The sequence below is a fragment of the Equus quagga genome, chromosome 3, assembly GCF_021613505.1.
Source record: "Equus quagga isolate Etosha38 chromosome 3, UCLA_HA_Equagga_1.0, whole genome shotgun sequence".
NCBI classification, from domain to species: Eukaryota; Metazoa; Chordata; class Mammalia; order Perissodactyla; family Equidae; genus Equus; species Equus quagga.
In genome coordinates this window covers 43852176-43877525 of record NC_060269.1, presented here as the reverse complement: position 1 = coordinate 43877525, position 25350 = coordinate 43852176, and the positions used below count along the sequence as shown (strand labels likewise).

The window sequence follows — 25350 nt, the reverse complement described above, 5'->3', positions numbered from 1 at the left end:
TGGTAGAAATCACATCAGTAGGATCAAGGGTGAAAGAGATATCAAGAATACCTCCAAATTTCAGGCTAGGTTTATTCATATAAGAGAGTCCTGAGGGACTTAGCAGAGACCAAGAGGAAAGACTATGAATAAGCTCAGTTTTTTTATCACATTAATAAGAAGTATGCTTCAGAATCATCCAGCACATTGGAATCCCTATTTACCCTAAATGGTTCTGTTTTAGTTTTTCTTTCTCTATGGGAATAGAAAAGCTCTCCCGTCTCAAAGTAGGGGGGAAAAATTACTGACATAGCAAAATTTTTCAGCTTGTAAAGTGCTGACTGGTTTTTCCACTGAGTGTTATTCCCAGGAATGGGAGGATGGAGAAGAGCATCAGACAGCTCACTTGAACACTCCTAACTGGGGGCTGCTGCAGTACAATACTACAAACTGATCAATGGAGAACTGACTGACAGCTGGCTCTCTTCTTGTCTGCCCTTGAGGTTTAACAAGGTGCCCTCTCTTGGTGGAAACAGGCTTCTGGTTTTCATCTGAACCTTTAAATATTCCAAGAAGCAAACTGCTGAAAGAAGCACAGTTTGCTACTTAGGTACTCTTACAATAGTGGTCCTCAATTCTTTCGAGTTGGGTTATGGATACTCTCTCTAGAAAAATACAAAGACAAACACGTGCACAAAAAGTTCATACGATTCTAGGAAGTACACAGACCCACTGAAGCTGAATCATGGACCCAGGAATGGTTAAGACATTTGGGATGATGCGTTAAGTCAGACAAGTCTGCTAATACTAAACTTTCCAACAAGGGATATGGGAAACACAAAGGAAGTATCCTCTCTCCCGCAAAAAAACCTTAGTTTAATTAGAGCCAAGACTCTAATTGGCATGCTAATCAAAAACATATCATCATAAACAGTTACATAGAATTGTGAAAACAGCATGGGTCTGTTGTCAGAAGACATGTATTCAGCTGTACCACATGTGAGTAAATCATCAACAAGTCCTTTAACTTCTCTGAGATTCAGGAATCTCATTTTAAAGCAAGGCTAATAATAATTGTACCTGCCTGATAAAACTTTTGCATGTGAAAATATTTAATAATTATAAGTTTCTGTAGTTCTTATTTATATATTTACTCAAATTTTACGTAAACCGATTTTCAAGGCAGCCACTTCACTGCCCTTGGACTAGTAACACAGTCACCATAGGGTCTCAGCTACCGATGCCAAAAGGTGCTTTTTACATTACAACTGAACATTTAGGCATTGGATTGACACAGTCTATGTCTGTCATCATACATTCACAACTTCTTTTTGTTTTACTCTAAATATATTTCCCAGGTTTCGAATGGCATTGATTTACATAGCAAAATTAAACCAAGTGGCTCTCGGACCCTAATACACCTGTGTAGCTCTATAACAACACATATGTGTCGAGGGTAGGCATTGAATTTGACCCATTACAAAGACATAGGGATATGGTTACTTACCTCTGTCACTGTCATAGAGGTACGCAAACTTGTCCCATTGATAGTATTCAATCAAGCTAAGAAGTGCTCCTTTGAGGTCAGGTCTCATCTGAATGACAAATGGATGTGTGCCATCTGTTGGGAAGCTGGGAGTGATGAACGAGACATGGAGCGTTCCACAAAACGAGGTGATGGTATTTACAGACTTCTTGTCATAAAATCCAAAAATAGCATAGACTCCTCTTGAAAACTGGGAGCAAACTAGAAGAATAGGGAAAACAGAGAGGATAAAGCACTGAAATTGGCATACAATCACATGTATTTGCTTGAAACTTAATGCCCTTTTATATAAAATACAAAATAATCAACAAATTGAAAGAAAAATAGGGTGTCACTCGGAAAAGTAGCAATTAAACGAAACTCAGAGCTCCTAATTTTAATCTTTCCCATGGACTTAACTTACCCCATATGTTCTACTCTCTACAAAACAAAAAGAAATCACCAAAATATTTTTGGCTTAGGACCATCATTCTTAAAAAAACTGTATTTCTTTTGAAAATCCCTATAGTTCCCACAATCCCTTGTCCTCTACCAATATTTGTATTTCAGTGAAAGGCATGTGACACTACCTTCTCCCACACCCTCCCCTCCTAGACAGACCATCACTAAGTCATGTTCATTCTAATACCTAAATATATTTAAATGTGGTCCACTTGTTTCTATCTCCATTCCAACCATCCTAATGTTCACTGACAGCATATAAAGACATTATCTTGCTTTGTGCCTGGAACGTTCTACAGTATTAACTTGTTTATTCCCCATGATAACCTTTGAGGCAGAAACTATTATTATTCCCAAATTACGAATAGGAAAATTGAAACATAGGGTGGTTAAGTGAGCTACCTAAGGTCACACAACTAGTAAGTGAGAGATGCTGTATTCAAATCTAGGCAGTCCGAATTCAGAGTCCATGCTCTTAGCTAATGGATAATACTGTGTTTCTCACTTGGATTATTGGAATACCTACCTAACTTTTCTCCTTCATCTAATTATGCTCCTTCCATTCAGTCCTCCACAATATGACAAGAATAATGTTTTTCTAATTTTTTCCATTAAAAAAAACTGTTCACCCATTTCTTCCAACCCTCCCCATCCCCTACCTCTGCCAACCACCCATCTGTTCTCTATCTATGAGGATTTTTTTTATTTAGTTTCCACATAGAAGAGAGATCATAGGGTATTCGTCTTTCTCTATCTGACTTTTTTCACTTAGCATAACGCCCTCAAGGTCCATCTTTGTTGTTGCAAATGGCAAGTTCCATTCTTTTTTATGGGTGAATAATATTCCATTGTTACATACATACCATAATTTCTTTATCCATTCATTAATCAATGGATACTTAGGTTGTTTCCATATCTTGGCTATCACAAATAATGTAGTAATGAACATGGAGGTGCATATATATTTTTGAGTCAGTGTTTTCATTTTCTTCAGATAAATACCCAGAAGTGAAATTGCTGAGCCATATGGTAGTTCTATTTTTAATTTTCTGAGGAATGTCCATACAGATATTCATAGCAGCTGCACCAATTTAAATTCCCATCAGCACTCTACAAATGTTCCCCTTTCTTCACATCCTCTCCAACAATTGTTATTTCCAGTCTTTTTCATAATAGCCATTCTAACAGGTGTGAGGTGACATCTCATTGTGGTTTTAATTTGCATTTCCCTGATTGATGATGTAGAACAACTTCTCATGTACCCATTGGCCATCTATATGTGTCCTTTGAAAAAATGGCTGTTCAGAAAAAAATGGCTGTTCAGATCGTCTGCCCATTTTTTAATTGGATCATTTGCTTTTTGCTATTGAGTTGTATGTGTTCTTTATATATTTTGGATGTAAATCTATTATCAGATATGTGATTTGCAAATATGTTCTCCCATTCAGTTGCCTTTTTATTCTGTTGATGTTTTTTTTGCTGTGCAGAAGCTTTTTAGGGTGATGTAGTCCCACTTGTGTATTTTTGCTTTTGTTGCTTTTGCTTCTAGGGTCAGATTCAAAAACTCATTACCGAGATCTTTGTCAAGGAGCTTGCTGCCTGTGTGTTTTCTTCTAGGAGTTTTACGGTTTCAGGTCTTACATTCAAATCTTTAATCCATTTTCGTGTATGGTGTAAGATCGTGGTCCAGTTTCATTCTTTTTTGCATATGGCTGTTCAATTTTCCCAAAACCATTTATTGAAGAGACTGTCCTTTCCCCATTGTATATTCTTAGCTCCTTTGTTGTAAATTAATTGACCATATATGCATGAGTTTATTTCTGGGATTTCTATTCCGTTCCATTGATCTATGTGTCTGTTTTTATGCTCATAGCATACTGTTTTAATTACTATAGGTTTATAATATAGTTTGAAATCAGGGAGTGTGATGCCTCCAGCTTTGTTCTTTTTTCTCAAGATTGCTTTGGCTATTTGGGGTCTTATGTGGTTCCATACAAATTTTAGGATTTTTTGTTCTATTTCTGTGAAAAATGCCATTGGAATTTTGATAGAGATTGCATTGAATCTACACATTGCTTTGAGTAGTATTGACATTTTAACAATATTAATTCTTCCAATCTACGAGCATAGAATATCCTTCTATTTATTTGTGTCTTCTTCACTTCACTTTCTTTCATTAATCTCTTGCAGTTTTCAATACACAGATCTTTCACCTCCTTGGTTGAATTTATTCCTAGGTATTTTATTCTTTTTTAGTGCAATTATAAATGGAATTGTTTTCTTAATTTCTTTTTCAATTAGTTAACTATTAGTGTATAGATGCAGCAGATTTTTGTGTATTGATTTTCTATCATGCAACTCTATTGAATTTGTTTATTAGTTGTAACAGTTTTTTGATAGAGTTTTAGGGTTTTCTATGTATAGTATCATATCACCTGCAAATAAAGACAGTTTTGCTTCTTCTTTTCCAATTTGGATGCCTTTTATTTCCTTTTCTTGCCTAATTGCTCTGGCTAGGACTTCCAACATTATGTCAAGTAACAATGGAGATAATTGTCTTATTGCTGATCTTAGAGGAAAAGCTTTTGGCTTTTTACCATTGAGTATGATGGTAGCTGTGGGCTTTCATATATGGCCCTTATTTTATTGAGGTATTTTCCCTCTATATCTGCTTTGTTGAGAGTTTTTATCATAAATGGATGTTGAATTTTGCCAAATGCTTTTTCTGCATCTATTGAGAAGATCATATGATTTTTATTGTTCAGCTTGTTAACGTGGTGTATCACCTTGACTGATTTGTGCATTTTGAACCATCTTTATATCCCTGGAACAAATCTCACTTGCTCATGGTGTATGATCCTTTTCATGTACACATGCATCAGTTAACCACTCGGATATGTTTTGAGAAATGTCTTGGTAGGCTATTTCGGCATTGTGTGAACACCATAAAGTGTGCTTACACAAACCTAGACAGTATAACCTACTACATACCTAGGCTATATGGTATAGCCTAATGCTCCCAGGCTACAACACTGTACAGCATGTTACTCTACTGAACACTGTAGGCAATTGTAACACAATGGTAAGTATTTGAGTATCTAAACAAAAGGTACAGTAAAAATATGGTATAAAAGATAAAAAATGGTACACCTGTATAGGGCACTTACCATGAATGGAGCTTTCAGGACTGAAAGTCACTCTGGGAAAGTCAGTAAGTGCATGCTGAGTGAATGTGAAGGCCTAAGACATTATTGTCCACTACTGTAGACTTTATAAACACCATACACTTCGGCCACACTAAATTTATAAAAAACGTTTTTCATTCTTTGATAATAAATTAACCTTAGCTTACTATAACTTTTTTACTTTATAAACTTTTTAGTTTTTTAACTTTTGACTCTTTTGTAGTAACACAGCTTAAAACACAAATACAGTGTACAGTTGAACAAAAATATTTTCCTTCTTTATAGGCTTATTCTATAAGCTTTTGTTTACTTGTTAATTTTTTTTTTTTTACTTTTTAAACCCTTTTGTTAAAACCTAAGAAACAAACATACACATTACCCCTAGGCCTACACAGGGTAAAGATCATAAATATCACTGTCTTCCACCTCCATATCTTTCCCCTTGGAATGTCTTTAGAGGCAATAACATGCATGGAGCTGTCATCTCCTGTTATCTTCTTCTAGAATACCCTCTGAAGGACCTGCCTGAGGTAGGTGACTCATCTTGAGGATTAATCACTCTTTTCAGAAATATATCAATGGTGATTTGTTTGGTTTCTTTCCTTTTTTCATCATAGGTTTACTTGTAAGTAGATAATACACCATGAACATTCTTCTATATTAATAAAAACCTTTTGGTGTTGGGGTCCATGTTTTCAAATGTTGTAAGGAGCTTGTTGAGGTCTGAAAAAGCTTCTGCTAAACTTTCATTGCGAGTTTTCTTGGAGGTTTTCTTCTCCTGTAGTTTCCTTTTCTCTTGTCTCCTCTTCAGCTACTTGTTCCCATTCCAGTTCCAACAGTTCCTCGTTAGTCAATTCCTCAGGAACCGCCTCTAGGAGCTCCTCAATGTCATCCTCATCCACACCCAGGTAAAGTTGTTTGCCAACTCAATCACAGTCTTGTTGATTTTTGCAACCTTCTCATCCTTGGCAAATACTTTGAAATCACGGATGAACCTGGTGAGGGTCTTCTTCCAGATGCCATTTGTACACTTCTTGGTGACATCACCCCAAGTGCAAGCAATGTTCTTGATGCAGTCACAGATGTTGTAATCCTTCCAGAATTGCATTAGTGTCTTCTCAGTCTCTTCCTCAGGTGCAGCAATAGCTGGGCAAATGTTCTCCTTAGGTAGTAGGCCTTACAATCTGCTATAACTCTTTGATCGATTGGTTGGATCAAAGAGGTGGTGTTTGGAGGGAGAAACACCATCTTCATATTGCCATGAAGATCACCAATGAAAGGAGGATATCTGGAAGTGTTATCAACAATAAGCAAAATCTTGAAAGATATGTTATTCTCCAAAAAGTACTTCTCCATTTCACTGGCACAGCAGTTCAGGAGGGCATCATGGAAGAGAATCTAGGTCATCCATGACTTCTTATTGCTCTTGTAGTACAGAGGCAGTGTGTGCTCATTGATATGCTTGAAGGCCCTGGGGTTCTCCCTGTGCCAGATCACAAAGGGTTTCAATTTGGAGTCCAAAACATTGCCCCCAAGCAAGACTGTTATTCTGCCCTTAAAAGCCCTGAAACTTGGCATTAACTTGGCCTCTTTATGGATGAAAGTCCTTTCAGGCACCCATTTCCAGAATACAGAGGTTTCATCCGTGTTGAATAGTTGCTCCGGCAAGTAATTTTCCTCCATAGTCAGCTAATCTAGAGTTTCCAAAAATTCTTCACTGCCTTCCCATCAGCACTCACAGACTCCCCACTCATTTTCACATTATGTAACGAATGACGATTCTTGAGTTGTTTAAACCACCCAGAGCTAGCAGTAAATCCAACATCATAGTCAGGTCCAGCCTTTTCTTTCAACATTGCAAACAAACCTTTTTCTTTGACCATGACTGTCATGGTGCTGAGAGGGATACACTTCTGTGTCTGGTCTTCATTCCAGGTCACTACAAGTTTCTCCATTTCTGATATAGATCCTTCTCAATTTTTGGTTAGTTTGGTTGCCTTAAATGAAGCAGATCATTTAACAGCTTCCAAAACTTTGTTCTTTTTCTTCAAGATCATAGCTATGGTGGAATGGGACTTGCCTGACTGACGAACACTGATTCTCCCTTAGTAGTCACTTTTAATTTTGTTTCTAGGTCAATCACTTGATGTGGCCACTTACGGACATTAGCAATGGATTTTGTATGCTTAGGGGCCATGATGTACAAAGCAATACAAGATCAAACCAAGCACAAAAGAAAATGATGCAATCAAGAGACATGGTAAACAAAAGATGTATGAGGCTGCTGCCAGCATAACACAGCACACAGTTTTACAGCAAACTATTTTTCTCGAAAGTATAAAGAGTACACTCTAAAATAACGATAAAAAGTATAGTATAGTAAATACATAACCAGTAACACAGACATTTATTTTCATTGTCAAGTATTATGTACCATACACAACTGCATGTGCTATACTTTTCTCTGATTGGCAGTGCAGTAGATTTGTTTACACCAGCATCACCACAAGCACATGAGCAATGCATTGCACTATGACGTTACAATAGTTACAACATCATTAAGTGACAGGAATTTTTTAGTTCCATTATAATGTTACAGGACCACCATCATATAGGAGGTCCATTATTGACCAAAACATCCTTATGTGGCACAGGACTGCATTGTTGAGTCCAGTTTGCTAATATTTTGTTGAGGATTTTTGCATCTATGTTCATCAAGGATAGTGGCCTGTAATTTTCTTTTCTTGTGATATCTTTGTCAGGTTTTTGCATCAGAGTAATGCTGGGCTCGTAAATGTGTTTGGAAGAGTTCTCCCCTCTTCTATTTTTTAGAAATAGAAATATAACATAATCTAACAACTCAGAGCATAATACCAAACATACTTTTAAATTAATTAACTTTCATTTAAAGGATAAGACCAACGCTATCTTATTGTTTTATTTCCTTCACAAAAATAGATGGTCTGTAGAAAAACAGATTTGTTTCATGAATAAAGCACGGCTAAAATATATACAGATTCAAATAGTCAATTCCAGACATTCAGTAAATAATAGGTAATAAGTTTTAGTGACTATTGCATGATATGAAATAAGAGGGAAGCAAGATTGGCTATTTCTTTGGGTGGCCCATATTCATCAAACATTCCCTTTTTCTTTTAAATATTGACTGATCTTCAACTCACTTCTGTCTTTCTAATGTAAGAAGTTTTCTGGGATTTTTAGATTATGTCTGTGCAAGATATCAATTGACACCTCCTCCTTTATTGCCAACCTTCTTCAGAGTAGACTAATATATCACAGAAAACAACTGAATATATTTCTTTATATTTATTTCACACTTTAACATAAAGCAAAGATGAGAGTCCTGCCTTTTATCCATGTTCATATTTTTGTCCTTGTCTGAGTGCGGAAGTTGAAGACAACCTTTAATGAGTTTGACTATGAGCATTCTGCACATACGTGAAAATGTTCTTTCATTGTTAAAACTTTTCTAGGAAAACTCTGCAGTGATTTCTTATTTTATACATGGATAGATGTATACTGACATGTATATCTTAAATCTTAAATTTGTTTAGAAATTGATTTCATATGACATAAAAAGAAATTGCTGTAAAATTGTGAGTCTATTTTATTTCACTTCCTGCAAAGTGTGGGTATGTCATCTGGATACTATAGGGATATCATACAATATGATTTATTAACGAGATCTCTTCTTCTCATGTTAAGTGAAATAGCTTCTGTGATGGGAACAGCAGCCACAGCATCAGCAGAATGCTTGATAAAGGATGCCACTGTTTAAATACATAGACAAGCTTAATGAGGAGACATACCTTTCATTCTCCATTTGTTTTAGACTCTGGAGAGAGTTGTCAAGGGTCCTCTTGGTTATCATGGCCATCTGGAAACACTTGGCCTTGGCCCAACAACAGGCACAAGCTGAACAAGACTTCATAAGAAATTACAATTCACCTAACACAGAAGGCACTTTTTTTCAGGCAATTCAGCCAGTTCTCCGATGAACACAATTTTATAACAATAGCCTTTCTCTCCTGAATAATCCTGGTCTCTCTCAACCCTTTTCTCTTATCCTTTATCTCTTCATGACACATATTCAATTGTCTATATCCTCTATTTTTCTGGATATTTCTCTCTTAATGGCCCTTTGTTATACATGCAGTTAATAATCATTTGGTTAACATGGCTCATTCCCTTCTCTTCACCTTAGATTAGTTGCTGTCCCTGTCCCTAAGCGTGATAAAGACATCTCTGAGATTTACAACCAGGAGTCAGTCAGAACGCTGACTTGAACTAAGCTACTTTGCTTGCCCAATGTGCAGTGACCATCTCAAGATGAAAAAACTTGGTGCTAAACTTCTAACACTCCATTCCCAGAATGCACAAGAGTGTCTGTATTCTAATCTTGGTGCTTTCCCCAATATAGCACAGATACATGAGCCTATCGATATAATACACAAGAAAATTAGTTGTATTGCTTTGAAATTACTCCTCATTTGATCAGAAATGAAATTATTCACTTTGATCTCTACCTTATTCCCCAGCAACGCTTCCAAAATTGCAAGCCCTTTCCCTAATAATTTATATCCATCCTCAAAGATGGAAGATTTACTATCACTGAGAATATCCAAGTAATGTGTCATAAGCTCTGGAAATAATTCCAAAGACAACTTTCTAAAATGAGTTAGATAACACCAGCACCATCTATATAGACAATCTTTTCCTACGTCATCTCTGGAGGCAGAGGAGGAGAAAAGCTGTCAGTTTCACCTCTAGCTTCATGACCCACACAACTACCTCAGGAAACACTTTCATAAATTTCTGAATGATTATGCTAACTAATATTAGAATTGTATTTATGCCTTAAAACTCAAAACTGATTGCAAAGGAGTAAAGATGCTCTCGCTGAGTTCTACTTTAATTAAATATTTAATATCAACTTTGAGAAACCCAGCAAAGGCAAGTCCTTTTAAAAGACACTTCAGGTCAAACAGCAGAAATGATAATCTCCTGGGTGTAAGTAACTTGCTGATTATTCCACTTTTTATTACAAGACCAGATGATATAAGCCAATAACAATGCTGATGGGGCATCCAATGTGCATCTTGCTCTCTTGGGTCATTCTGCTCATTGATGCTGCTAATGGAGCATACTTGATAGAGTCTTGAGAACTTTACATGGTTATTTAGTAGAAAGGCAGAAAAAGAACAGGTCATGATTTGCTTTTGTTTTACATTTTTTATATTTATAAATTGCCATTCACTTTACTGCAGGACCGGTGACAGCTCCTTTGCAGCTTGTGTAAAAGCTAGTGAAAACTGCATCACCAAGCAATCCTGGCCTCAAAATACAGGCATACCTTGTTTTATTGCTCTTCACCTTACTGTGCTTCGCAGATATTGCGTTTTTTCCAAATCCAAGGTTTGTGGCAACCCTGTGTCGAGCAAGTCCATCGATGCCATTTTTCCAATAGCATTTGTTCACTTTGTGTCTTTTTGTCACAGTTGGTGATTCTCCCAATATTTCAAACTTTTTCATTATTTTTATATTTGCTATGATGATCTGTGATCAGTGATCTTTGATGTTACCATTGTAATTGTTTTGGGGCACCATGAACTGTGCCCGTAAAAGACAGAGAACTTAATCAATAAATATTATGTGTGTTCTGACTCCTCCACTGACTGGCCATTCCCCCATCTTTCTCCCTCTCCTCAGGCCGCCCTATTGCCTGAGACACAACAATATTGAAATTAGGCCAACTAATAACCCTACAATGGCTTCTAAGTGTTCAAGTGAAAGGGTCACATATCTCTCACTTTAAATCAAAATCTAGAAATGATTAAGCTCAGTGAGGAAGGCGTATCAAAAGCTGGGACAGGCTGAAAGCTAGGTCTCTTGTGCCAAACAGCCACGTTGTGAATTCAAAGGAAAAGCTCTTTAAGGAAATTAAAAGTGCTACTCCAGTGAACACATGAATAATAAGAAAGCACAACAGCCTTACTGATGATATGGAGAAAGTTTTAGTGGTCTGGATAGAAGATCAAACCAGCCCTGGTGGTCTAGTGGTTAAGATCTGGTACTCTCACCACCAAGGTCCAGGTTTGTTTCCTGGTCAAGGAACCACATCCTCTATCTGTTGGTTGTCATACTGTGGTGGCAGTGTGTAGCTGTGATGCTGAAAACTATGCCACTAGTATTTCAAATGCCAGCAGGGTCACCCATGGTGGACAGGTTTCAGCAGAGCTTCCAGACAAAGACAGACTAGAAAGAAAGTCCTAGCCACCCACTTCTGAAAAAATTGGCCATGAAAATCCATGAATACATTGTCTAGTACAGCACCAAAGGATGAGAAGATGGCACAAAAAGACCAGACAAGGTTCTGTACTGCTGTGCATAGGGTCGACAAGAGTCAGAATCCTCTCAACAGTATTAACAAAAAACAGAAGATCAAACCAGCCACAACATTCTCTTAAGCCAAAGTCTAATCCAGAGCAAGGCTCTAACTCTCTTCAAATCTATGCAAGCTGAGAGAAGTGGGGAAGCTGTGGAAAAAAAAAATTTAAGCTAGCAGAGATTGGCTCATGAGGTTTAAGGAAAGAAGCCATGTCCATAACATAAAAGTGCAAGGTGAAGCAGCAAGTGCTGATGCAGAAGCTGCAGCAAGTTCTCCAGAAGGTCTAGCTGAGATAATTAGAGAAGGTGGCTAAACTAATCAATAGTTTTTCCATGTAGACAAAACAGCCTTATATTGGAAAAAGGTGTCATCTAGAACTTTCATAGGTAGAGAAGACAATGCCTGGCTTCAAAGCTTCAAAGGATAGGCTGACTCTCTTGTTAAGGGCTAATGCAACTGGTGATTTTAAGGTGAAGGCAATGCTTATTTACCATTCCAAAAATCAAAGGGTCCTTAAGAATGATGCTAAATCACTCTGTCTGGGCTCTACAAATAGAACCACAAAGCCTGGATGACAGCACGTCTGTTTATGGTATGTCTATATAGGGACCACAGAAAATATCTCCTTCCCATCATTAAACTTCCGACATTAACTCCTTGTAAACTTTGACCCTGATTTTACTATTGAAATTTCCCTATCATTTGTCAGCAATGACCTCCTAATCACCAAATCCAATAATCTCTTTCTCAGATCTACCCTTCTGTGTTTCTTTGAATTTATTAATCAGAAACTTGCTTCTTGAAATTCTCTTTACTGCTACTAGTCTTCTTCTCTTCCAATTCCTTCTTCACTTTGCTGCCAAGTAAAATCATACCATCTTGGTACTTTTCCTCTCCCTCTAATTAGCTTTCACTGTCTCATCCTTTTTCCAAATTAAAAAGGCATTCTCCAAGGATTTGTCTTCCAATTGATTGCTCTTCTCTTTTTACATTCTGTCTCTTAGTGGTCTTATCCTTTTTAACAAGGTCAAATTCAACTTTTTATGCACATTTCCCAAACCTTCATCATCACCCCAGTTGTCTCTCTTTATCTATTTATCTACTGAACAAATATATACTGTAAATACTGGATATACCAAGCATGGTGTTAGCTTTAGAAAGTGCACAACAAACAGGACAGATACAGTTCATTTTTAGCTGGAGTTGATAGCTTAGCTTCAATCTCTCACTTTCCAGAGTTACCCAGTGGAAAAGCTCTGATTCCACATCATTCCAACTAATTCCATAAAAACAAGGAAAGAGAACCCTCAAAATTTTACCCTAACAAATCCTGTTTTCATGTTGATTTTTCTCTTTCTTCTTGCGGTACTATAATTCTTGCAATCATTGAATTTCTATATATCAGAATAATTAATTCATTACTTTTCCTTATCCTGTTCATGTCATCTCTAACCATCTTCATTTTCTTCTTCACTCATTCCACATTACCAAGTATTTTTGAGAACCTACTATGCACTATTCTAGGTATTGGAGAGACAGCATTAAGCACAACAGCTAAGGTCTCTACTTACATGAAGCTTGTAGTATAGTATACTTCCTAAGAGTTTCTTGTGCCTGCACCTTATGATTTCTTTCTCTTTGATTCTACCAAGGTAAACTATTCCACACCTCTCTTCTCTCCTTCTTTCAATTCATACTCTTGTCCTATGAGTCTCCCTAAAATACACCACATAAAAGGCATTCTCCAAGGGTCTGTCTTCCATTTGTTTCCTTTTCTATTTCTTAGTGGTCTCATGCCTTTTAAAAAGATCAAATTCAACTTTTTCTGTAAATGTCTCCCAAACCTCCATCATCAATCCAGTAGTCTCCTTTTATCTATTTACTTACTGAGAAGATATACTTTGTAAATATATTCCATATTATTATGCAGCAAATATACTGTATACACTGTGTATATATATATTTAGTACAAATATATACTGTAAATATCCTGCATATGATTAATTTTAAAATCATGTACTTTTATGATGATTTCCTATTTGTTTTTTTGCAAGGAAGATCTCAAGTGTAATTTGCTTAGGATAAAAAAGAAAATAAATAAAAAGAAATACATGAAATACTCACCACTGTTTTACATTGTCTAAAAGCCTACAACTCTGATCTCAAATATTAAATCCCACAGAAAGGTTATTATTCTGTATCCGAGGATCTCGGGGCTCTGATCTCCACAATTTTAGCATTTGTGGAGGCTAAAAGTGAGAACAACCTGGAATTGAATCCTGGCTTTGCTATTATCTAGTTGGACGTGGTGGAGCAAGTTACTTTATTTCACTCTGTCTGTGTTTAGTCATCTGTAAAAGAAGATAATAATATGACCTACCTACCTACCTACTGTGAGAGGGGGCAGTATTAAAAAAATAAGCAGAAACAGTGCTGGCAACTAGTAAGTCTCTCATGACTTCCTCACTTACATTCCATATTCTAATCAATATTGATATTAACTACTTACTAATCATGCACCAGGATTTTGCTTATATTTTTCCCTTAACATAAAACGTATCAATTCCATGAGGCAAGTGTTCATATGTTAAAATCAAATGTAAGAATCACTCCTGACTCCTTCCCTTCCTTTATCCCCAGAATAAAACTGTCACCAAATACTGTCCATTTGACCTCTCAAATCTATGCTCTCAGCTCTGCTAACATTGACTTAATATGGTCCTTCAATATTTATTGATTGGATTGATGCAATAACCTCTCAATTAACCCTCTTTGTAAGAAATCTCTTTCCTATCATAGCAGATATGTCTCCTGCTTAAAAATCTGTCAATGTCTTCCTATTGCTTAGAGAATAACATATATAACAGCACTCAGGTGTTACCTGCTCTGCACGGTCTGAGTTACACGCCTCTCCTACATGTGATTCTAGAGCAATCTGCAATTCTCCATATTAGCCTGTTATAATTGTCTAGCTTTGCCCTTGAACTCTGAGCTAACTGAAAGTGGAGAATGAGGTATTGTGTATCTCTAAATGCAAAGCCTGTCACATACTTGGCACACAGCAGGCACGTGATAAATGTCCTTTAATAACATAGCAATTCTTCCATGAGAGATGTCCTGCTTACCATCAACTGAATATGGTTTGCCCTGATTATGAACCCCACCAGCGCTCTGTCTTTACCTCCATCATGGCCTGAAGTACAGTATGTTTGAGTGTGCACATGTGTTTGTGTGTGTGGTGGTGATCTGTGGCCTCCTTGAGAGCACAGGTCAGTGTGAAAATAGAATAGGAGTACCTGAATTGGAAGCCCAGCTGTATCCTTCCCTGGCCATCTGGTACCTGAACTCGAGCCTCAGTTTCCCAATCTATTAAATAAAGATATTAATTCCTATCTGCCTATCTTAGAGAAATGCTTTACAGTTTAAATTAGATAATGTATAGAGAAGTGCTGGGGAAAATATTAATCATTAAATAAATGTGTTAATGACAAAAAATCCAACTAAAATTATTTTGTATTTTCTGCAATACCCAATTCAGGAGTTTTCACAAGTATATTAATAAATATTTGTTGAACAAACATATGATTTGAACCAATTGGATAACAAAGATGTAAAACAAGTTCTTATGATGAAATTTCATTTCTGCTCATACTGGGTTATTTCTGAAATCATGTCATAACAACATTTTCTTCCCTCATTATCATACTGCAAAATAACTACTCTTAGTTTAAAATTACCTGTGAAATTTACCAGTTCTTGTAATAGAAAAAATACCCATAATCATTATTACTATAGGAAGACAATCTTCGGAATATTTGTGAAGTTTTATTATTTTAAGCTTTCATACTAGATTTTACATGTGGAAAAGTTTGTATCAAGAAAGACGAAGTTACTAACCCAAAAAAATACATAGTGCAGGATGCAACTGGAAACCTAAATGAAAAGAGACGAATTTCTCTGCCTGGGACAAAGGTCCAATAAAAAATTTGCACTTGAAAATATCCTCAAGTGTTCTCACAATCTCCAATGTCTTATTTATACAATTCAATGGAATCATTCAAGCCTGAAAACTTATCATAAGCAACATTCATTCCTTTAAAAACGCAATTGTTGGGGCTGGCCCCGTGGCCGAGTGGTTAAGTTCGCGCGCTCTGCTGCAGGCGGCCCAGTGTTTCGTTGGTTCGAATCCTGGGCGCGGACATGGCACTGCTCATCAGACCACGCTGAGGCAGCGTCCCACATGCCACAACTAGAAGAACCCACAACGAAGAATATACAACTATGTACGGGGGGGCTTTGGGGAGAAAAAGGAAATAATAAAATCTTAAAAAAAAAAAAAAATGCAATTGTTGTAAAATACGGGACATGTAACACCTGGTTTCAAGTAAAAACTGGGAGGAATGTTAAAAATGGAACTGTAATTCCTTTATTCTTGGAAAATTTAGGTAAATACAATATGCTGTTCTTATAATGAAATGGAAGAAAACTACCTACTTTCCATTAACGGGATTACTGTAAAGTTCACATATCTACTGGGGCACCTTCTTTTCCTATCAATTGACAGGAAGGGTTTCCCCCTCAGGAGCTGGCAGTTTAGCACCTGTCACAAAACTCTCGTCTCTTTGAAAGCCTACACTTGGCTCTGTCCATTCCTGCTCCTCAGAGTCCAGCACAGTTCCTAGCATAGACGCTCAGTAGACAGCTATTGAATGGAACACTAAATGATTCAAAGAAAATGTGAAGAATAATAAACAGACACCACAAGCACATTTTCTATAAATTGCCTCACTGATGATTTTGCCCATAGTCCTGCCACAAATCTTTACTATGATAAATTACTTCTCCTTTGCATACATTTTGATCCTATTTTTCATGTAAATATTAAATGTGTTGCAACATCATCACTCAGTAGTAGAAGACTATGAAGTTGTAATAATACATTTTTCTTTCCCTCTAACAAACATTTCTTCTTCCTGACCTTCGTGTTATGTTTGCTGAGGGAGGTGAAATGTCATAAGTTTATTGCTCTTGCCGATATTATATACAGCTTTAAAAAATCTATAACATTTATTCTGGCTTCATTCATCATCTAGGATAGCGGGCAACAGTAGAACTGGTAGTAATGGGTGATAACTCTCAAGCGAATTTTAATGATGGGTTCTGGACACGTAAACGAAAGAGAATTACCCCCGTTTATATAAGTCACTATTTCACAAAAGATAGCCCCATTCTTCATCCCTTGGACATGTATTTCCTCCTCATAAATACACATAGTTCTATCATCCGCAAATTCTTGCTCGACTTATGCTCTCTGTAGGTTCTGGGCACAGCATGCCCTGATGTGATTTGAATGTTGTGCATAAAGAGCGCCAGCCTGAATGTCTGGAGGCCTGGCTTCTAATCGCAATTGTAACACCAGCCACCTGTGTGCTTGTGGCAAATTGCAGCTTTCAAATGTCTCAGTGCCCTCAGAAGTCCCATCGAGCTCAAACTTGGGCCTGGATGGCCAAACATCAGAGAGAGAAATTATCCCAAATATCAGGTAGTGCATATTTATCATTCTTCACATGCTTACTCGTGTAAAATGAGTGAGTAAGATAGATAAATTGTGGTGGATTAAATTCAACCATTCTCTGCATGTTTCCTGAGTCTTTCTTCCTTTTTCTCTTTCCTCTTTTTATATTTCTCTCCTTTCCCCTGGCCTCCTTCAATTTTTTCCTTTTTTACTTCAGATTTATCTCCATCTTAAGCCTACCAGGGATATCCTAAGCCCCACAGCCACTCTCGCACTCTTGATCTTGATGCCTAAAGAAATGTCTAATCTCTTACCTGACTGTCATTAAAATGTACTAAATTAAAGGACCATTTTTTACCAAACATAGATTTGATGATATTTCAGTACAAATAAACATTTTAGTTTTTGTGGATTTTCCTGCTCATCCCATTTGTTGCTAAGTGAGAGGGTTTCTACTTACATGCCTCAGCACTTACACGTTAACTCACATAAGTTTATTAAAAGAGGAAAAATGTTTTGAATATCATATAATGAGAAATTATGTAAATGTACTAAGAAACACTCTGGACCATTAACATACATCCCTAAATTGCTAAATAACTGGAGGAATTAACTTTAGCCCCATAGACTCACACTTGATGCATTGGTCCTAGCGAAATTATGCCCGAAGGTTTGGTAAGGGCGCATGGCATGTTGCTCTAACGTTGTCCAAAGGGTCTGCCTGCTTCACTGTAACACCCCCTTCAATAAGAGGAACAAGGATAGAACTAATGGTGTGAAAAGAGTTCCCTCAAAAAAGGATTAGTAACTTACTTAGGTTTTGGCCCTTGCATTTATCTTAATAACATGCTTTAAAAAATAAAATGTTTATACCTCAAAAAATAACAGAAATGAACTCATACAAATGTAAACAAATGTATTCATCAAAGGCTATAATTTCCCTTCACTCTCTACTCTTCCCAACAGCAACCCCTGTTAACCACCACTTGGAACGTGTACTTTCACACTGTAGTTCTAATTAGAGTGGATTTAGTTCGTTTCTGATTTTGTTATGTTTTTGATTAATGAGACCACCAGGCAATTGTCCTGTGATGTGCTTTGCCATTTGACTGACAAATTATCATGTTGGGACAGTTCATTCTTTTAAACCACTCCCTAGTATTCCTGGTTTGGCTGTATCATCATTTCATTAACATTCCCTGAGCTATTTAGATTGTCAGGAATTTTTGCTACTACAAAAAAAGCTGCAACAAACATGTTGGTACATTCATCTTTGTGCACTTGTGCTAATATTTCTTCAGGACAGATTATTAAGAGTAGAATTGCTTGGTTGAATATTACACTGGATAAAATGTTATCAATGCTATCAAGTTATCACCCAGATATAGTGGACCAATTTACATTTCTATCAACAAAATAAGATAAATTCTTATTTTTTAGTGTTCTTCACTAATGGTGGATATTTTTCAAACTTTTAATTTTTACTAATCTAACATGTGGAAAAGAATTTCATTGTTGTTCTAGCAACTACAACTTACATTTTTGTACCTTTGTGAGAGAAGGCATTACTCTTAAGGTTTTTCATGCAGTAACTACTAAAACTCATAATATCCACATTGGTCCTAATAATGTCCACATTTCACAGATGAAAAAAGTTGAAAACAAGTAATATTCTAAGATAACACCTCTAGAAAATGATATTCTGTGCAAATAGAAACCAAAAGATAGCTGGAGTAGCTATACTTTTGTTGTTAGTGCTGTTGAGTTGATTCTGATTTCTAGCAACCCTTGTATAGCAAAGAGGAACACTGCCAGGTCTCTTCTTTGTGTCACCCTCTCATCTTCTGGTGCTATATCAGACAATGATCTGCTACTATTCACAGGGTTTTCACTGTTAATTTTTTCGGAAGTGGGTGGCCAGTTCCTTCTTCCTGGTCTGTCATTGTCTAGAAGCTCTGCTGAAACCTGTGTACCATAAGTAACCCTGATGTATTTGAAATAAGAGTGGCATAGCTTCAGCATCACAGAAACATGCAGCCACCACAGTATGACAACAGTATGACATAGTATGACAACAGGTGGGTGGTGTGTTTCCCTGACTGGGAAATGAATCCGGGCTGTGATGGTGAGAGCATTGAATCTTAACCACTAGACCACCAGATCTGGCTCGCTACACTTATATCAGACATAAATGACTTTAAAACAAAGTCTATAATAAGAGGCAAAGAAGGGTGTTGGATAGTAATAAAGGGGTCAATCCAACAAGATATAACATTTGTAAATATTTATGCACACAACATAGGAGCACCTAAATAGTTAAAGTAAATATTAATAGACCTAAAGGGAGAAATAGACAGCAATACGATAACAATAGGGGACTTTAATACCCGACCTGCATGAATAGATAGAGCGTCCAAACAGAAAATCAACAAGGAAACATCAGCCTTAAATGACATTAGACTAGATGGACTCAATAGATATTTAAACCAGTTGGGATTAATAGATATTTACAGAATATCCATCCAAAATCAACAGAATACACATACTTCTCAAGTGCACATGAAACATTTTCCAAGATAGTTCATATGTTAAGCCACAAAACAAGTCAATAAATTTAACAGGAGTGAAATCATATCAAGCATCTTTGATGACCATGGTTGTATGAAACTAGAAATTAATTACACAAACAAAAATGGAAAATTCACAAATAAGTGGGGATTAAACAACATGCTGCTGAACAAGTGAGACAAAAAGAAATTAAACAAGAAATCAAAAAAATACTTTGAGACAAATGAAAATAGAAATGTAACATACCAAAATTTATGGGATGCAGCAAAAGTAACTCTAAGAGGGCAGTTTATAGCAATAAATGCCTACCTCAAAAACTAAGAAAACTATCTAATAAACAACCTAATGTTACACCTCAAGAAACTAGAAAAAGAAGAAAAAACAAGGCCCAAAGTTAGTAGAAGAAAGGAAGTAATAAGGTCAGAACAGAAGTATATGAAATAGAGACTAAAAAAATAGAAAAGATCAATGAAACTAAGAGCTGGTTCTTTGAAAAGATAAACAGAATTGACAAACCTTTAGCCAGACTCACCAAGAAAAAGAGAGGGCTCAAATAAATAAAATCAGAAATGAAAGAGATGTTACAACTGATACTACAGAAATACAACAGATCATAGGAGACTGCTATGAACAATTATACACCAACAAATTGTGCAACTTAGAAGAAACGGATAAATTCCCAGGAACGTATAACTTACCAAGACTGAATCCTGATGAAATAGAAAATTGGAACAGATTGATTACTAGTAAGGAGATTGAATCAGTAATCAAAAACCTCCCAACAAACAAAAGTCCAGGACCACATGGCTTTACCAGTAAATTCTACCAAACATTCAAATTACCAGTCCTTCTCAAACTACCAAAACTAGACAAGGATGCCACAAGAAAAGAAAATTACATGCCAATATCTCTGATGAACATAGATGCAAAAAATCATCAACAAAATATTAGCAAATCAAATTCAACAATACATTAAAAAGATCATACACCACGATTAGGTAGGATTTATTATAGGTATGCAAGGATGATTCAACACCTGCATACCAGTCAATGTGATATGCCATATTACCAAAATGAAGGATAAAAATCATATGATCCTCTCAGTAGAGGTAAAAAAAAGCATTTGACAAAATTCAACATCCATTTATCATAAAACCTCAACAAACCAGGTATAGATGGAATGTACCTCAACATAATAAAGGCCATATATGACAAGCCTACAGCTAACATCATACTCAATGGTGAAAATCTGAAAGCTTTTCCTCTAAGATCAGGAACAAGACAAGGATGCCCACTCTTGCCACTCTTATTCAACATAGTAATGGAAGTCCTAGCCAGAGCAATTAGGCAAGAAAAAGAAATAAAAAGCACCCAAATTGGAAAGGAAGAAGTAAAACTGCTACCATTTGCAGATGACATGATATTATACATACTTGTGAATTCAGTAAAGTTGCATGATACAAAATCAATACACAAAAATCTGTTGCATTTCTGTACACTAATAGTGAACTATTAGAAAGAGAAATTAAGAAAACAATCCCACTTACAATTGTATCAAAAAGAATAAAATACCTAAAAATAAATTTAATCAAGGAAGTGAAAAATCTATATATATTGAAAATGACAAGAGATCAATGAAATAAATTGAAGAAGACAAATAAATGGAAAGATATTTCGTGTTCATGGATTAGAAGAATTAACACTTAAGATATCCATACTATCCAAAGCAATACACAGATTCAATGCAATCTCTGTCAAAATTCCAATGGCATTTTTCAAGAAATAGAACAAACACCCCTAAAATTTGTATGGAACCACATAAGACCCCAAATAGCCAAAGCAATCTTGAGAAAGAAGAACAAAGCTGGAGGCATCACACTCCTTGATTTCAAACTATATTACAAACCTATAGTAATTAAAACAGTATGCTATGAGCATAAAAACAGACACATAGATCAATGCAACGGAATAGAAATCCCAGAAATAAACTCATGCATATATGGTCAATTAATTTACAACAAAGGAGCTAAGAATATACAATGGGGAAAGAACAGTCTCTTCAATAAATGTTGCTGGGAAAATTGAACAGCCACAAAAGAATGCAAAAGAATGAAAGTGGACCACTATCTTACACCATACACAAAAATTAACTCAAAATGGATTAAAGATTTGAATGTAAGACCTGAAACCGTAAAATTCCTAGGAGGAAACATAGGTGGTAAACTCCTTGACATAGGTCTTGGTGATGATTTTTTAAATCTTACACCAAAAGCAAATCAAAAATAAACAAGTGGGGGGCTGGCCCCCTGGCCGAGTGGTTAAGTTCGCGCGCTCCGCTGCAGGGGTCCCAGTGTTTCGTTGGTTCGAATCCTGGGCGCGGACATGGCACTGCTCATCAAACCACGCTGAGACAGCGTCCCACATGCCACAACTAGGTGGACCCACAACGAAGAATATACAACTATGTACCTGGGGGCTTTCGGGAGAAAAGGAAAAAAAAAAAAAAGAATGCTTTAAAATAAATAAATAAATAAATAAAAAATAAACAAGTAGGCCCACATTAAACTAAAAAGCTTTTGCACAGCAAAGAAAACCATCAACAAAATGAAAAGGCAACCGACTGAGTGGGAGAAAATATTTGCAAATCATATATCTGATAAGGGGCTAACATCCAAAATATATAAAGAATACATATAACTCAATAGCAAAAGGCAAACAATCTGGTTAAAAAATGGGCAGACAATCTGAACAAACATTTTTTCAAAGAAGATATACAGATGGCCAACGGGTACATGAAAAGATGCTCTACATCATTAATCACCAGGGAAATGCAAATCAAAACCACAATGAGATATCACCTCACACCTGTTAGAATGGCTATTATCAAAAAGGCAAGAAAAAGCAAGTGTTGGAGAGGATGTGGAGAAAAGAGAACCCTTGTGCACTATTGGTGGGAATATAAATTGGTACAGTCACCATGGATATCAGTATGGAGGTTCCTCAAAAAATTAAAAATAGAACTACCATATGATCCAGCAATTCTATTTCTGAGTATTTATCTGAAGCAAATGAAAACATTAATTCAAAAAGATATGTGCATACTCATGTTCATTGCAGCATTATTTACAATAACCAAGATATGGAAACAACCTAAGTGTCCATCAACAGATGAATGAATAAAGAAAATGTGGTCCATGTATACAATGGAATATTATTCAGCCATAAAAAATAATGAAATCTTGCCATTGGCAACAAGATGGATGGTCCTTGAGGGCATGATGCTAAGTGAAATAAGTCAGATAGAAAAAGACAAATACCATGTGATCTCTCTTATGTGTGAAATCTAATAAATAAATAAAACCAAGCTCACAGATACAGAGAGCAGATTGGTGGTTGTCAGAAGTATGGGGAGGGGGAGTGAGAGAAATGGTGGAACTGTTTTTGTTTTTTAGTTCACATAAATTGAACAAAATTTTAGTAAAAAGAAAAAGACAAGAAATTGAGAAACAGAGCTCTGAACAGTTCAGTTACAAAATGCAAGACAATTTATCTTATACAAGTTGGTAGTAACTAAGGAGTAATATTCCTCTATTCTTCCCCACACATCATAATTAAAGACTGACACAGAATGTTAAATTCTTTCAGTATTTCATCATATAAACTCTAGTATAACCACATATGTTTCATCTGAGACTTATAGGATTGACCAGAAAACTAAATCAAAACCACATCATCTACGCGTTTAAATGCAGGTCTCTGAATAAAACGAAAAAGGAAGAAAATGGTAGAGTGGGGGGCCAACCCAAGCAGCCTGACTCTGGAGGTTGCCTCTTTAGCCACTGTAATATATTTTCTACTGGTACACAGAAAAATTTGAATTTCTCTCATTATCAGGAAGAAAGCGCATTTATTTTTGTATTTTCCTTTCTTAGTAATCTATCCCTAGATTTTGCACATTGTTTTACTAATAGGTTGCTATTTAAATTTTGATATGCTTAATTCTCTTTGTATGTAAAGGTCATATTTTTTCTTCCTTTTTCTTTTCTCTTTTAATTTGTAACCAAAATTCTCAATCTTTTCCTTGATGACTCATTGACTTTGTGTCTTGTGTAATATGGATTTCTCGTCCTAAGATTTTCAAAACACTTTTTGTGTTTTATTTCATAATTATCCTTTTTATAATTAATTCTTCTAATATTAATATTTGGATTTTATGCAAGGTAGAAATCTATCTTTGTAACAACATAGATGTTCAATTTTTCAGCTCCTTTAATTTTATTTTATTGATTTCCCCCTGACTTTAGATGTTACCTTTATCATATGCTAAATTCTATACGTGCTTGGGTATATTTCAGAAGAAAAGTTTTTATTTACTATGCCTTTTTGGAAATAACTATTGCTTTCAATGTCCTTTTGCAAAGCTTTCCTAATGATTCATATTTGTTTCTTACAAATTTGGTTAGAATTGGATTGATTTGCAAATTAACAGGCAGAGATTAACAATTACAACACTAACTTTATAGCCAATATCTATTGACTCAGAACTGTTTTATGATTTTCAGTAAAGTCTTACACTTTTATTCATACCTAGCTCACTTCTTATTAGGTTTATTCCTAGATATTTTGTGGCTTTATTACTATTGTTGTCACATGTTTTTTGCTTTATATTTTCTATTTTAGATATTGCTAGTACTTAGGAAGCACTTAGGAAATACAAAGTTTCAAAAGATAATTATATGTTTAGTCATCTTATTGAAATCTCTTATCAGTTCTATGAGTTTTTTGGTTATTTCTCTTGGATTTTTCTATGTGGAAAAGTCATTATTTTTTGTAAGAATTTTACTCAACTCACCTTTGGACAAACCCACTTCAAGTAATGATTTCTCCTTAGTTTTGTATTTCTATTATATTCCTTAAAGTAATAATAAATTGAAAAGTATACCATTAATCTGGTTTCCATGCAATGAAAATTGAGTGCAAATTTGAATAATTATCTGATACATTTGATCGATGTGCGTAATTAAACTCCTTTACAGAGTCCATAATTCTTCCTTTCTCATAATATATATGGGCTTTTAAGAAGCCCATATATTATACGAATAATTGTTTCAACTTTCCACTTTACTTTGGTATGCAGTCTGTAGAGAACGAAAAACAAAAATACAAGAAAACATAATTCAAGTTCCATAACACCAATATTTAGTCATTATTAAATATGGTTCTATAATTATTCATAGCCTATTCACAGAATACCATAGGTGCAACAAGGCAAAGAAAAAAATAATTAGCCAAGCAATAATTCTCCATTAGTCAAGGCCAGAAGATGGAGCAAAACTATTCAGAGGGATGAAGGGAAGTGGACAACAAATGAATAGTTGAAAAAGAGACATTCAGGAAAGAAAACAAAAAGTGTAAATTGGTATTACAATAACTATTTAATTTCCAGGAAAGACAAAGCTGAAGAAAAATAAAAATGAGTATATGATAGCCAATTGGAGGAAAAATATTAATATTGTACATATCTTGTGCTTAAACTACAAGTTATTTCAGGGACCTGTCTGGTGGCATGGTGGTTAAGTTCATGTGGCCTGGGGTTCACAGGTTCGGATCCCAGGTGCGAACCTACATACCTCTGATCAAGCCATGCTGTGGCGGTGTCCCGTATACAAAATAGAGGAAGACTGGCACAGATGTTAGCTCAGGGCCA

At 35.9% G+C, this 25350-nt stretch overlaps 1 protein-coding gene across 1 annotated transcript in view; it reads right to left on the bottom strand.

The window, feature by feature from the left end:
• The window catches only part of GRIA2 (glutamate ionotropic receptor AMPA type subunit 2), a 138797-nt gene that overhangs the window by 58378 nt on the left and 55069 nt on the right, over positions 1-25350 (bottom strand). The window contains exon 3 of the mRNA XM_046656749.1: positions 1487-1726. Coding sequence (XP_046512705.1) covers positions 1487-1726 — 240 coding nt within the window. The remainder of the gene's footprint in view (positions 1-1486; positions 1727-25350) is intronic.